The 14,438-nt window shown below is 41.4% G+C and overlaps 3 protein-coding genes across 5 annotated transcripts in view; 1 reads left to right on the top strand and 2 right to left on the bottom strand.

The window, feature by feature from the left end:
* Window positions 1-79: 79 nt before the first annotated feature.
* fkbp10b (FKBP prolyl isomerase 10b) lies at window positions 80-5,521 on the bottom strand. Its single transcript, XM_085466336.1, has 10 exons — window positions 5,310-5,521; window positions 4,909-5,054; window positions 3,527-3,716; window positions 3,146-3,291; window positions 2,597-2,786; window positions 2,314-2,459; window positions 1,826-2,015; window positions 1,576-1,718; window positions 1,310-1,473; window positions 80-379 (listed from the first exon to the last, which is right to left on the bottom strand). The coding sequence occupies exons 1-10, from the start codon at window positions 5,504-5,506 to the stop codon at window positions 185-187; spliced, it is 1,707 nt and encodes a 568-aa protein (XP_085322462.1). The 5' UTR covers window positions 5,507-5,521; the 3' UTR covers window positions 80-184.
* Window positions 5,522-7,066: 1,545 nt separating this feature from the next.
* LOC146703197 (cartilage-associated protein-like) lies at window positions 7,067-11,333 on the top strand. Its single transcript, XM_085466337.1, has 7 exons — window positions 7,067-7,536; window positions 7,934-8,083; window positions 8,717-8,888; window positions 9,093-9,221; window positions 9,318-9,463; window positions 9,551-9,634; window positions 9,841-11,333. Exons 1-7 carry the CDS (start codon window positions 7,075-7,077, stop codon window positions 9,985-9,987), a joined length of 1,290 nt encoding a protein of 429 aa, XP_085322463.1. The 5' UTR covers window positions 7,067-7,074; the 3' UTR covers window positions 9,988-11,333.
* Window positions 10,942-14,438, bottom strand: part of adam11 (ADAM metallopeptidase domain 11) — a 73,294-nt gene continuing 69,797 nt past the window's right edge. The window contains exons 25-26 of one of the 3 annotated variants that reach the window (XM_085466333.1): window positions 13,516-13,533; window positions 10,942-12,790 (exon numbers count right to left, since the gene is read on the bottom strand). In XM_085466333.1, coding sequence (XP_085322459.1) covers window positions 12,636-12,790; window positions 13,516-13,533 — 173 coding nt within the window. In that variant the 3' untranslated portion in view covers window positions 10,942-12,635. Of the gene's footprint in view, window positions 12,791-13,079; window positions 13,534-14,438 lie in introns of those variants that run through there. The other 2 variants (XM_085466335.1, XM_085466334.1) reach the window with 2 other exon arrangements.

Here is a 14,438-nt window from a genome sequence, read left to right as displayed (position 1 = left end):
CACACACAAAAAATGATAGTGAAAAAGATCTTCTGCGCTTTGTCATTTCAAAACTTGAAACCACTAAACCATGACTCCGTGTGGGGGAAAAAGTCTCTTGTTGCCTGTTTGTTGGTTGTTGCGTTTTTTTTTGTACTGTGTTGGAGGTTTATCCCTGAGAGAGAACCAAACACTTTTGTCCTCATCACAACTCCTCGTGCCTTGCCTGTTCCCACTCTTTGTCCTCATCCACTTTAAGTTTTAGCTCGTTGGCTGTGATCACGCCGTCTTTATTTCGGTCCTGGTTTTGGAACATGTCGGTGACGACCTGCTCCATGGTCAGCCCGGGCTTTATGCGACCTTTGCCCTCTGCCACCTGCAGCTTGATGAACTCCGCAAACTAAAGTTACAGAGATCGAGAACCATCAGTCACAAATTAGTCAGTGATCACCGTTCACTCGCCTGTTCTAACGCCAAAGAAAAACCCTTGTTTCACTATGTGAAAACAATATCGAACATGAATAATAATTATTTAAAATTACAATTTTAAAAAAAAATCAGCGTTGTTCTTAGTCTCACCTCCAGATGGCAGTAAAGTAAGTTGGGTACGTTTCCGTGAGTCGTCGTTTATCGTTAAGAAAAATCACGATTTCACAAGAAAAAAAAAAATCTTACAAAGTACAAGAATCAGTATTTTGATACATAAAACATTAACAGTAACTAATTGTATAGTGTGGGAAACAAATGCAGGCTTATACAGCCTAGTAAGTGCAGGCTAAACTGGCTTGCTTGCATCTTGCCATATACAGAGGTGTGCCAGTCCGTGCAGTCGGGGGCAGAAAAAAGTTATTAGGTTTAGGAAATTGCTTTTTCACTAGGATCAGGTAGATGTGGACATTTTCCCCCTTAAGAAATAAGTTCAACTTTTAAAAACGGCATTTTCTATTTACTTGCAGCGTCTTTGTCTAATGCTAAAATTTGTTTGATAGATCTCAAATATGTTAGTGTGAGAACTATGCAAAAGACTAAGAAATCAATAAGAGGGTCGAATACTTTTTCACAACACTGTAGTTTGCGTAAAGAAAATTCAGTAAATACTTCATAAATCATATCGTGTTCAGTGAGCCTGCAGACTAAAAAAAACAGAACAGAGTTGACAAGCATGAATTAAACTAATGTTAAATAATAATGTGATTATAAAGGAGGAACTCAGACATGATGTCAGTAGACATATTTTAAAAAATCCAACGGTTACTTGGACTACTGATGTTGCTTTTCCTCACTGCCTTTTTTTAAATCCTACTATGTGAAATGACAGTTGTCTACGTACCTCCTCCTGTGGCACCTCTGCATTCTTGTTTATGTCCAAGGCTTCAAACAGGTCTGTAGGAGTGTCCTCCAGCCACACAAACAGGTAACCAGGCGGCACGCCCTTCTCAAAGCTCAGCAGCTCTATGTCAAAGACCAACACGGCGCTGCTCGGCACACCAGCAGCTGGCAGAAAGTTAAAAACACAACTGTCAACATCTGTAAGATGGCAACTTTTACTGGTGCTATGGCCATAAACAAGCATCAGTCATACAGCAGAAATCTCACCTCCCCTTTCCCCATGGCCAAGGTGAGGTGGCACCGTTATCACCCTCCTCTCTCCCACACACATGCCCTGCAGGCCCTGATCCAGCCCGTCGATCACTTTGTCTGAGCCCAGGACGACGTCCTGAAGGCTGCCATAGTTGTGTCTGAGTACAAGGCCAGTTAGGAGACAAAACAAAAAGATGACTTATGCTGATCTAAAATTTGAATCGCTGTTAAAAGAGATGAGGATGTGCGTATTTGTGTGACCCACGAGGAAAAGAGCAGCGTCCCGTCCATGAGGGAGCAGTTGTAGTGGTAGCGGACGAGGTCGTTCACTTCTGTGGTCTCGTTACACACTTCGGGTCTGTGGATGACCTGGACAGCCACAGTGTCGTTGGGGTTGTGGAAGTCGATGACGTGGATGTCAAAGACGAGCACAGCAGAAGGAGGGATCACATCACCTGGTGAGACCATAGAGAGGTTTCATTTAACGAAAAACGCACATCAACTATGACCGTCCATGAGCCAATGATGTGATTTGTTATTGGTGTCTAGTTTTTGTGTCGTACTATAATCTATACATAAGCCAGGATAGGATTTATTAGGTATTATGTAGTAGCTTAACACTGCCATTTTACATTTTTATTATGCACTGCATTGACACCCTTAAGACATAATAAGATTTCTGTCAGTTTGAGTTGGTTTTATTTTCTGGAGGAGAGAACTTCCCTGACGCTTGGAAACTTTACACTGACTCACCTGCTCCGTTCTCTCCATAAGCCAGATGTGGAGGAATAGTGATCTTCCTCTTCTCCCCAATGCAGAGTCCCAGCAGGCCCTGATCCATCCCCATTATTACGTACCCCATCCCAATGTAGGTGTTGTAAGTGCTGTTCCTCTGGTAGCTGGGGACAATAAAAAGGCCAAAAATGAAAGTTTATGTTTAAACCTTAAGCTGTATTGGCAGTGATGCGACAGCAGTATTATTTCACATATAAAATGAAAATTAAGCTGCAGCCAAATCAGCAGAGCATGAGCTGACCTGGTATCAAAGGTGACTCCATTCAGGAAGGTGCCGTTATAGTGGTACCGAATGTAATCTCCGACCACGGACCTGCGAGTGCATGACTCCGGCACCACCTGGTTCTCAACAGTGATGTTATCCTTCGGGTTGTGGATGTCCACCAGCAGGACGTCGAACACCAGAGTCGCCTGAGGGGGAATCTCGTTACCTGGCAGACAGAAAAGTGGAGAATTTTGGATGTCACATCTACTAGTTGCAACATGCAAGTGGTTGGATATAAAGAAGAGTTTCATTTTTATTCATCTTTGATTTATTCAAAACTGCAAAGAATAAAAAGGTTTGTGATACACCACAAAAAACGTTTAACTTCTGGTTTCACAGAGTATTTTGCAGCATCCTTAAGCATCAAAATCACGTTGCCTACCTCGGCTTTAATGTTACCGTCTCAATTATTTGACTTATTCTGTTTGTAAAAATGATTTCCCTTCACAAATACATTGATCAGCCACAATCGGTCCCTTCTTGAATCAACATTTCAATCTCTTTATGAAATTCGGAGTTCCTCACCTGATCCCTTTTCTCCGTAGGCTTTGAACGGCGGGATGACGATTTTTCTGATCTCTCCCACACACATGCCCAGCAGGCCCTCATCCATGCCCTTGATCATCCAACCCTCACCTACTAGGGAGTTGTGTGTCTGTTTCCTGGTGTAGCTGCGTGGGGCTCATACAAGCGCAAAGTCAAACACACAACTTCACACAGACAACATACCTGGATGACACAGCACAGACAAATTAGAGCTGTGATTTGGATTAAAGATTTGATGACTTAGACTTAGGGATAAAATTGCCTAAAAATATTGGTCCCATTCAACTCATGCTGGTTTGAAGAAAGAGTCAATAAACATCTTATCTTCTTCAGAAAACGGTCACCAAAGTCAGAATTCACCTGGAGTCAAAGACTGTGCCGACGAGCAGAGTGCCGTTGAAATGGTAACGCACAAAGTCAGTACGCATCACGGAGCGCTTGCAGTCTTTCGGAGTGGTGATGGTTGTGGTTACAACCAGGTCGGCCGTGTTCCACAGATCGAGCAGGTGGATGTCAAACACGAGGGTGGCGTCTGGAGGAACAACGTCACCTGAAAATAAGGTTGGATGACAGTTAGGTGGAAGCTGCCGACAGATATGGGTGGAAGCAAAACAAACAAATAACTTATGGTCACTAAGGCTTTCACACTGTGCTCCAAAATCCACACAAGCATTGATTTTACATGCATTTCCGTAAGTGATACATTACAGTTGAAATGGGATGTTGGTAATTTAGTTTCCGGTACGTTAACGACTACAAATACAGAAGAATAACTCTTGTTTAGATACATTTTGAGTGCCATTAAGTTTGCATTTCAACACTTAATGATGATATTATTATTATCAAGTGTTGTATGACCCCCAAGCTGTTATTTTTGACTTTTCTAAATGTCATTTTGCTGCTACAGCAAGCCTTTGCATTTTTTTTTTAATTTTATTATTTTTTAGGGCCTTTTGCAGCCGAACCACCACAGAACAGTGAAGCCACCTTAACTCTTTACCCCTTGAAAGCCTACTAGGAATAACCCTCTCCTGGCCCTAGTTCAAAATGTTAGTGAGAGTGGTCTCTGCCTATGCAACCACCCTTAAAAAAACAAAACAAATAAACACAGAAACTATATAATGGTACAATGGGTTGCCAAATAGTGTCTTTAAGGGGGGAAAGTTAGTAAGCCTGCTAAAGAAGCAACAGGCCTGTCTACAGAAACCAGAAAGCATTTCTATGCTGGACAACTGTCAGTTTGTGAAAACGTGATTACACAAGTTTGTTTGTAGATTTGAATCACATACGCATGACATCTGAAATGCAAACAGCCCACCTAGGGTAGCCAGGAAAACTATAGGCTATTTATGCACACTCTAAAACAGAAGAGCCACAAAGTAGCTGCTACGGAGCCAAGTTGAAATCCTGGATATGAGCTGTTGGTTAGAGTGGAAACTCTCTTGTGTGCTATAAAAACATTTTAAAAAGATCTAACTAAACAAGCCCAAATCATTATCATCTATGCAGTACATTGTTTTCTCTAGATTCACAGCTGCAAACTCTTTAATCATCCCACAGCCATATTGCAGTCCAAATTATTGTATGTGTCTACCCCCGTCTGCTGTGGGTTGCATTGAGTTGAGTTGAGTTGGGGCATTTTTGCGCTGTACAAGTCTACAATGGGTATCAATAATCTATTGATAAAAACGTCCTTTGCAAATTAGTGCCTAATAATGTTCACACATGACCTCTGCACTCACCTGCCCCGGTGTTTCCATAGGCCAGCTGTGGCGGGACGGTGATTTTCCTGCGCTCATTCACACACATGCCCTGCAGACCTTTGTCCATCCCCGCAATGAGCCGACCCTCCCCGATCAGGCCGACTTTAGCTGCTCCTTTCTGATGGCTGTGAAGGAAACAAAGGAACGTCACAAGTGGGTCAAGAGAGGGCTGCCTCTGCGGAATGTGCATGTAGAGCCTCATTAACGGAATCTGCAAACTTGCTTGAACTTGTAAATCATTATCTCGGTATTTTTGACATTTCTAAATGTCATTTTGCTGCTACAGCCAGCCTTTGCATTTTGGGGATTTTTTTTAGGGCCTCTGCAGCCGACAATGAAGTAAAAACGTAAATTATAGCGTAATTTAGCGACCGACTCACCTCGAATCAAAAGTTTTTCCATCGATAAATGTTGCGTTATAGTGATAGCGGACGTAATCTCCGCTTTTCACTTCTCTGGCGCAGTCTTTGGGGATGAAGTATCTGTCCACGACTACATCTCCAAGCACAGGACTGGGGTTACACTCCACGAAAGAGCCGGAGATGAGAAGGAAAAGGGCAATGCAAAAGGAAAACATTGTTTGCAGAATAACTTAAAATGGATTTCAAATAAAAACGCCAAAAAATTAAAAACATAAATCAGTTTAAGCCCTGCGTTGGAGTGCGCTCTTCACAGCGCAGAGGGGCCGGGCTGCAGATGTGGAGCTGGGCAGCGGTGTCTGAATGCTGTAAACGTGGACAACCTCCAGCTCGCTGTACAAACTTTTTTTCTTACCATGGTGGAAGGAATGTGGGAGCTGGGAGAGGCAAGCCCCTCCGTCAAACTTACCACAATAAGAAAAGAAAAGAAAAAAAACATGAACTCCTTCAAAATAAGATATAGCGGTAACTGCGTTTTACTGGGGAAACCACAAAGTAAAAAACAGTAATGATAAACATAACAGTACACAAGTCCCCGGTCATCACGTGCTTTTTGAAATACAAATCACTCCAATCGCTTCCCACTGAATGTTTTCCTCACATTGGTTTATAATTTAACCAAACACAGGCTTTGAAAATTGTTCTAAATCTCCTCATTCTGGCCTTTGCTTAAACATTATCTCTAATGCACAAAATGTCATCTTTTCAGCATATAACCACTTTGAAGTCTGTCAGTGCGTCTGGATACCTAAAAAATGTAACGTTTGCTTTTTATTTTGAAATTAACGGCGCCTGTTCTTCTAGTGTGCTTTGACTCCTCAGCACCGCTGCACACAGCTGTGGGAAAACCGAATCGCCTCTTTGAGCCGTAAAGTAGCCCGAGAGCCTCAAATGTTTCAGCTTTTCATTAATGCCGTGAAGTTCTGGATCAGTCCAACTCATCTGGTGCTCACTTCCTTTACGTTGTCAAAAAAATCTCAAAGAAACACCAACAATATAGCTCTTATGTTTTGAAAACAAAAAAGATGTCACGTGTAGTGAAGTTTTATTTATCTGTACAAATGAAAACGAGCTCTCTATAGATTATATGTACTGCTTATTGCGTGATATTACTTCAATTTGAAAACATTAAATGGAACTAAAATGAATGACTTATGAAAACGTCACCTTGGTACAACACAGAGTAATCGATGGAAGTGATTTCAGATGTTTCTGTGTAGTCAACAGGATCTATGACGCATCCGTACCTACATTATAATTAAGTATTTTCGGCTCGCAAACATTATTTTCTAGAACTGTGATGTTGTATTTGTTGCAATTTCTTCTGCCCTCTTGGCCAGCTCTCTTGAAAAAGATCGTTTCAAAGATCGGAATGATCTCGAATTGATATCGGTATAAGACATGTTAGACAGATTATAGGCCAATAAGTCATTCACAACAGTTTCAGTATTGACAATCATTTCATAACCAATGCTGGAAGGGATTGTTTTTTTGGCAGAACGCTTTTGGGTATGGCAGGCGCCGAGGGCGCACTGGAAATCCCTTTTACGCACGCGGCGACTATAGGGACAGCTGTGGGCCTACATTGAGAAACTTGAGACAGCCGCGGCTGAAAGGCCCAATCCATGAATTCCAACAGACCCCTAAGCGGTTCAGCAGACCACCACCACACAGTAAACGGTAAAGCATTAAGACAGAAGACGGAGGACTGCGATGTGACCTCACCATGGTGACATTATGCGCAAAAGTAGACTCGCTGGTAACACTGCTTTGTGTGACCTTTGTTTTAATGACAAAGGCACAATATGAAAACTACAATTTTCGAAATTTTTCCGGAGAGGACCTCATGCCCCTCACCGCTGCGTACGGGAAGGCGCTGGATTATTACGCAGCGGGAAACTGGACGGAATCGATCCAGTACTTGGAATTAAGCCTACGTTTGCACCGGCTTCTGAAAGACAGCGTGAGACACTGCGCGAGCCACTGTAACTCGAGCAAGCATGACGACGAGTCTTTTGCTGGATACCCGGATCTCCGCGTCTACTGGAACGTTATGATGAAGGCGACCTGTCAGAAGAAGTGCAGGGCGCTTTTCCCCGCGTTCCAGCTGCCTCCTCCCGGCCGAGAGATCCTGGAGGATTTCAGCAGAAGATCTCCCTACAGATACCTGCACTTTGCTCACTCACAGGTCAGACAACCTCCAATAAATTCACCACACCCATTTATCTAGAGGTATTTGCAATATGTTAAACTACTATGTTTTTTTTTTAAATACTTCCGTCTGGTTTGGATCAATATATACATTCTGCGTGTAGACTAATGACAAATTAAAGAAAAATAATAGGTTGATTTCACTTGGACGCGCAATAGAGCAGAAAACTTTAAACGGAGCCATGTGTAATATACCTCCAAATATTCCACTCTGTTGACTTTCAAATGTCGGACAAAAATAAATAATTCTAACTCCTGCAGCGATTTTTGCGGTGATTTTTAGTTTGTGCGATAGAAAAAACAAAACAAAAACAAAAAACCCCACAGACCTCTGTGCGCTATTTCACAACATCCAAACTAATTTGTGTGCACAGCTGAATGACCTGCAGAGGGCGGTACCATGCGCCCACACCTTCCTCCAGAGGAACCCTGAGGACCAGCAAATGCAGCAGTTGATGGAGGAATACAAGAGCAAGTATGACCTGAGCGGCTACCTCATTGACCACGAAGAACGACCCTACGAGGTGAGAAGCGCTCAGCCATTGTTCTTAAAGTCTGGAAAAGCCTCACTTGCAATCTCTTAAAAAAAAGAAAAAAGAAAAAAAAAAGGAGTATGAAGTCTGCAAAGCAACATCTGCTTAAGTCAAAAACAGTTTGGAAATTGTTTAGATAAAGCAAAGAATGGGTTCTACTAAACACTGACTGTATTTACTACATTGATTGAGTCAGTCCAAAAACTGTCCTGATGGAAAAGTCATTATGTTTTCAGTTTCAATGCCCCAAAGCAGATCCAAACTCCACTTGGAAAAACCCCCAGAAATACAAGCCAAAGCTTTTGTGTTGGCTCACACAGACTCCTGACCCAAACATGAAATCTTGACACGCTATCCTGCAAGAAACTACCTCACAAGTTGAAGTTATCTGCAAGGACGAGTGGGTGCAAAATTTGTATAAAGCTTCCCAAACTTATGCATTCATGTGTTATTGGGGCTAACACATACAAATCAGAAAACAATGAAATACTTCAATGAGACTGAACTGCTTGAGATGTAGAAGGTGCTGTATTGGGCCTTTCTTTTATAAGTAATAGAGTGAACAGACTCTTTACTTGGATTATTTACAATTTGCCAGATAATGGTTTCTAATTTTGTTTCCAGACGTCATTTCTGAGAGGAGTGAAACTTGTGGGTTCGGGCGACTACAGCAGCGGTGTTCAAGAGTTGGAGGAAGCTCTGTGGCTCTACTTCCAGGAATATGACCTGTGTCAGGCCGAATGTGAAGGGATCACTCAACTTTTACCAGACAGAGACTTCTATGCAGTCATAGCAGGTTGGTGTGTCATATTTTAAAATGTCCAGATTATCAATATACTCACTAATGAGCATCTAAACGACACTAAAATCTTCTTTAAAAATAAATCTAAATGTAAAAGCTGTGATTTTAGAATCAGAAATGATTCTGGATCCAGTGTTTCTTCTGTTTTTCAGCACACTTTAGTTTCATGTAATCTGAATTCTTTCTGCTTGTCAACAGATGCCTACATTGACACATTAAGGTGCAAACTGAGGTGCGAAGAAAACCTGACACCGAATATTGGGGGTTATTTTGTAGTGAAATTTGTGCCCACTGTTTACCACTACCTCCAGTATGCCTATTATAAGTGTAAGTTCAGCATCATCACAGATTCTGAATATTCTTTCTCAACACTTTCTGCTGTTGAATCTCTGAGTGTTTGTGGTCTGTGTATTCTCTGCACAGTGAACGATGGACGCAGTGCCGTGCCCTGTGCGCACAGCTACTTCCTGTTCGAGCCTGAGGACCCAGTCATGAAGCAGAACCTGCTATATTATAAAGCCTACAGTCAACAGTGGGGGCTTCAGTCCAACCACTTTACCCCCAGGATGGTAAGATGAAAATTGGAAAAGTTTGTTGCAGAATAAAAGTTGAATATCGCTCTATAATAATCATGCCACCAATCTTTGTCTTAACAGGAAGCTTTCAAACACTACAACCAGACAATAATGCAAAAAAAGATGTTGGCATTTGCAGAAACATACTTCGGTCTGTCTGATGAGGTGAGCTTCATACAAAAACAGCTCATTCTTTGGCCACATAAGAGCTTAGATTGCCTGAAATGCTGAATGAAATCCCTTATAAACATTGATTATCCAATATAATCCAGTATAATCAATCTGATGTTTATTGAACATTCAGGGAGAAGTTTTGTGGCTGCATGTTTTAGCACTTTGTAATGTAATTGCGATCTGGATGGTTCTTCCAGGACTTTCTAGGACCAGAGGAGGTTGCACGGTCGGCCCCAGACTCTCCTGATGCTGAGTTTGAAGGTATTGGAGATTATGAGGAGTCAATTTATGCAAACTGGAAGCAACTGAAGGGCAAAGGGGATGCTGGCGAGTCAGACATCTGACGACTTTCTGGAGCTTACAGAGAATAGTCTGACTATAAGACTATAAATAACCACTTGTTACAACCAAGGTATGCAGAAGAGCGTCTGTGAATGTGCAACATAGTGCCACTCCTGTCATTAAGAACAAGAAACTGAGGCTACAATTCACACAGGATCACCAGAAGTGGACAACAGAAGCTAGACTGGAAAACTATTGTAGTCTGATGATTCCCACAATCCGGGTTTCTGCTGTGACATTCAGACAGTGGGGTCATAATTTGGCATTAACAACATAAAAGCGTGGATCCATCCTCCCTTGTAGCTACGGATCTGGGTTAGGATTATGGTTAACACATCATGTCACAAAGCTCAAATCATCTCAAACGTTTCTTGAACAAGACGATGAGTTCACTGTACTCAAATGGCCTTCACAGTCACCAGATCTCAGTCAAACAGATCACCTTTGGGATGTGGTGGAATGGGAGATTCCCATCATAGATGTGCAGCAACTGTGTGACAATATGTTGATAGACCAAACTCTGTGATAAATGTTTCCTGCACCTTGTTGAATCTATGCCACAAAGAATTAAGCATAAGCAGTCCTGAAGGTAAAAAGAGACCCAACCCTGTGCTAGCAGTACCTAATAAAGTGGCTGATCAGTGTAATTAGACTTTAAAACTAGTAATATTGTAGCTGTCACAACAAACCGGGTCATTATGAATTATGAACATGAAACTGAAGTAGCAAGTTAGTCAGCGTTGCACAGATGGTCAACCAAATATTTACAAATTATCAAATACTTTCAAGCCAGATTCAGTACAGTTTAATACAGTATATTAAGCAAGTCGGTAACATTGTATTAAAATTGTTTAGCTGTAAACTTCATCTAATGTAACACAAACAATCAGCAACAAAAGTTTAATTATATCTGGATTCATAGCAGCAGACACTCATGCAGTGGATCACAGAGTCACTCGAGTTCAGGTAGGTTTTATTATGGGTTTTAATATACAGTAATATGAGTATTTACACTGAGAGCCAGGTTACCTAAAACTAGACAATGTTGGCTTTTAATAGTGAGTAGTGCCAAAGTCCTTTTAATAAGTCAAACTACAGTATGCGATCACAGCTACAGTAAACATGGTGTGACCTGAGCTTCCAGCACACTCAAGGACAGACATGTCCTAGAGATTTTTTCATGTTTCTACAGCGTTTATGGGTGAAAGAGTCCAACTGTAATTTTAACAGATATGTTAACCCTTTAAATGAAGCCTGTGGTGACAAATATTGAGCACGTGTGACGTTATATACTGTTAAAAGTCTTTTTCTTGTCTACAAAAACAATTTATTAAAGTTATTTTCAGGAGGCAGGAACCCCTTGTGTGATGGACTTCAACTCAACGTATCAACACTCCTTTAACGCTCCTGTAGGTTGGCTGGCAGTGTAACTCGGATAATTTCTTCTGGCACCTGTGCCAACGACTCTTAATGCTATTAATGATAAAATACAGCTTTGTGTGACAATCACAGGAGTATAAGCCTCTTAACCTGATCGACACGCTCTGATACTCAATTTTTTAATGCACTTATATACTGCTCATTATGTGGATCTGTTCAGTCAGAAGTATATAACCTGTAACCATTTAGAGACAAAGCATAATCAGCTAACCTTCAGAAGCCAAATTAATAATTCATGTACATTTCTGGACTTGAGGGAGATCCTGCGAGACATCTGTGTTGTCTCGTTATCATTTTTCAGTATGAAAGTCTAATACTGGCATGTATAAAACACACGGCCGTAGCCTGAGTGAGAGCCAGTGACATTTCTGAGCATTCAGAGAAGCTGAGATTTCCCCTAAGATGCAAAGATTTACATCTCTTCTCGCTGATTAAATCATCCAAAACAAGCAGTTTCAGGCGGTAAGACTGTTCTCTCTTCAGGCTTGTGCTTCCAGTCAGAGCGGCAGGGAGTCACTGCTGTCTAAAGGGTCAGTACATTATATATAAACAGGACCCATGTTCAGCATACATGTATGCATACAGTATAGTTTGTATGCGGATTACAGGATCATACAGCGGGATGAAACATTGGGTGCATACATGTGCAGCTGGCCATCCAACACCATCCCTCGCAGGTTGGAACTACACGTTCATACATTAGCAATTATTATGTAGAAGCATTGATTTAGGATTAGGAAAGGAAGCATAAGGGGAGAAATTATGGCTATTACTCTGGAATGTAAAGGTCTACAAAACAAAACCCTCATCTAGACAGACAAGATGTCAGCAGCCTGATATTTTTACACTTCTATTACAGCTAAAGTCACACTTCTGAGAGGAGGTGGTTGTGCTCTCCACGAGGTTAAATATGTAACTGTTCTCTAATACAAGGCTTCATTAAACAAGTCAAGACTGAGCGAGGTGCATGGCCTACCTTCTGTGAAATCATTTAAAGGGGTGAAGCTTTTTAACAGTCAGTACAGCAGAAGACCTGCTGTGACCTGTCGAAGCGGAAAAAAAAAAAGCTTCTGTGTGTGTCCCAGACAAAAAGAAACAAAGATGTGGCAAAATGAAACAGGAGGAGGTGACGGCAGCAAAAGTGACTCAGACAGCTACAGCCAGACTTTATGGTCTGTAGGAGTGCCCTCAGAGCTTCCATACTCCTGATTTATTTTTCCAGGTGGCTTGAGTACCAACATAAGAAACAGGAAAAATCTGAGGGCCAGTAATGGAAGACATCTTTGTTTTGTCTCCTCAGAGTGGACTGGACACAGTGTAAGGAAGATAGGACAGCAGAGAGATATGACTCAAACTCCCTTAGATCTGGAAAGAGAAGAGGAATGGGGTGGAGAAAAAAAACAAGAGGAGAGGATAAGGAAGATAAAGAGGTGGGAGAAGAAGATAAAGATTGAGTCCCAAACTGAAAAGCCAAAGACGAGCCTTTCAGTTTTCTACAATGTAAATGACACAGAGGCAAAAACTGAGGAGAAGCAATCAGCAAAGGTTTATCTTTGCTCGAAAAACTGCTTTAATGACTAATTTAAAAACAGCTGCCAATTAATTTTCTGTTTACTAATCACTAAAGCAGACAGAAGATCAAAATATTTAAAAAAAAAAAAACTTCATTAATAAAAAGTGAACCTTTTATTAATGAAATGATACAAATCAACACAGAAGCTATATGCTAGGAATGGCAACCAACTCTGAAGCGGCACGCAGCACAAATAAAAATGAAGCAAACTAGGATAACACAGTGAATAGGAGTTTGTATATTTTATGAATGGGTACTGCAATATGCACAGGCTATATAAAGACTGTAGTATGTGGCATTGCTTTATGCCATTGTTTCTATACAAATACACATTAATAAAAAAAAGGATCATAAATGAGGAAAAATAAGAATAAAGAAGCAGGTAACAGATACAAGTGAGAGTCCTTAGAAAAAGGTCAGATGATTCTTACAAAACAGATGGCAATACAGTGATATAATCATCAGTGGTTTAATGATGTCCCAGCTTTGGGATCAGCTCTGAAAGGTGGGATCGTACCTTCCTTTCCGGATATTTCTGGAAGTGATGCAGGAAAAAGATAAACAGGGACAGCAATATTATCAACTTTGGTGTTCAAGGAGCAGTGTGATAAAAAAACAAACCACGCAGTGCAGAAAAACTGGCATTTACTTCAAATCTCACATCTTCATCTTTTGCTATCAACAAAGTAAACTCTACTGCCTGCCGGTGCAGGATCTGTCCGGGTAGATACAAGCTATAGTTATGAGATGAAGGCAAAAGATTATGACGAGCGCATCCGTTCCTCTGCATACTGCAGGCGTGCCACGGCAAAGCTAGCATGAGACAAGACAAAGCGGATAAAGCAGGCAGAAGAAAGACAATTGGGAGTCAAATCCAGCTGTGCACACTGAACTATGGAGAGACGTGCTTTCTAATAAGGGATTCTAATATGTGCACCAGTATGCCAGAGAAAACTTCAAAGAGCGCCTCACCAATGCAGCAAAGCACTCCTAACATCACTAAAGTGAGCTGTTGGTGCCATGCAGAGAGGAGGAGAGGGCTGCAGAGGTCTGAGCATACCCAAACACACCCATTGAATTGCTGAGGTCAGTCTGACATGGGAGCTTACAGCAGTTTCACTATCTTGGACAAATTTACCCGAGAGAATAGCAACTAACTGTTGATTAATAAACTGGGGTTTTTTCTTGAATTAACTGTATTAAGTAGAAAAACATGCCCTCAACAAGTTCCTGTCCTCAAAAAGCTCAGCCAACAAGCCCAACCCTAATTTTGTTACTCTTCTTCAAATAGGAGTCAAATTCTAATCATCATCATCTCATGCCATGATGCAAGTTTCAGGGAAGATTTTATGTAAACAAAGCAAAACAAAACAAAACAGCAAGCTACTGAAATGCTTTCATTCGTGCCAAATCCCTCGACATACCCACGGATGGTGAACC

This window comes from Copadichromis virginalis, linkage group LG8 (assembly GCF_057382275.1).
Source record: "Copadichromis virginalis isolate Kocher_CV1m ecotype Utaka linkage group LG8, C_Virginalis_male_GT1.1, whole genome shotgun sequence".
In the NCBI taxonomy this organism is placed as follows: Eukaryota; Metazoa; Chordata; class Actinopteri; order Cichliformes; family Cichlidae; genus Copadichromis; species Copadichromis virginalis.
The sequence above is the reverse complement of the archived record's forward strand: the minus strand, read 5'-3'. Positions and strand labels throughout refer to the sequence as shown.

Excerpts from the sequence above, each read along its gene's own strand:
- LOC146703197 (XM_085466337.1), top strand. The coding sequence starts at position 7,075 with ATGGTGACATTATGCGCAAAAGTAGACTCGCTGGTAACACTGCTTTGT. Across the intron at positions 8,084-8,716 it reads ACGAAGAACGACCCTACGAG|ACGTCATTTCTGAGAGGAGT; the intron begins GTGAGAAGCGCT and ends TTTTGTTTCCAG. Across the intron at positions 9,222-9,317 it reads CCAGTATGCCTATTATAAGT|TGAACGATGGACGCAGTGCC; the intron begins GTAAGTTCAGCA and ends TTCTCTGCACAG.
- fkbp10b (XM_085466336.1), bottom strand. The coding sequence starts at position 5,506 with ATGTTTTCCTTTTGCATTGCCCTTTTCCTTCTCATCTCCGGCTCTTTC. Across the intron at positions 1,719-1,825 it reads GGGACGCTGCTCTTTTCCTC|ACACAACTATGGCAGCCTTC; the intron begins GTGGGTCACACA and ends CCTTGTACTCAG. Across the intron at positions 1,474-1,575 it reads TGGCCATGGGGAAAGGGGAG|CTGCTGGTGTGCCGAGCAGC; the intron begins GTGAGATTTCTG and ends ACTTTCTGCCAG.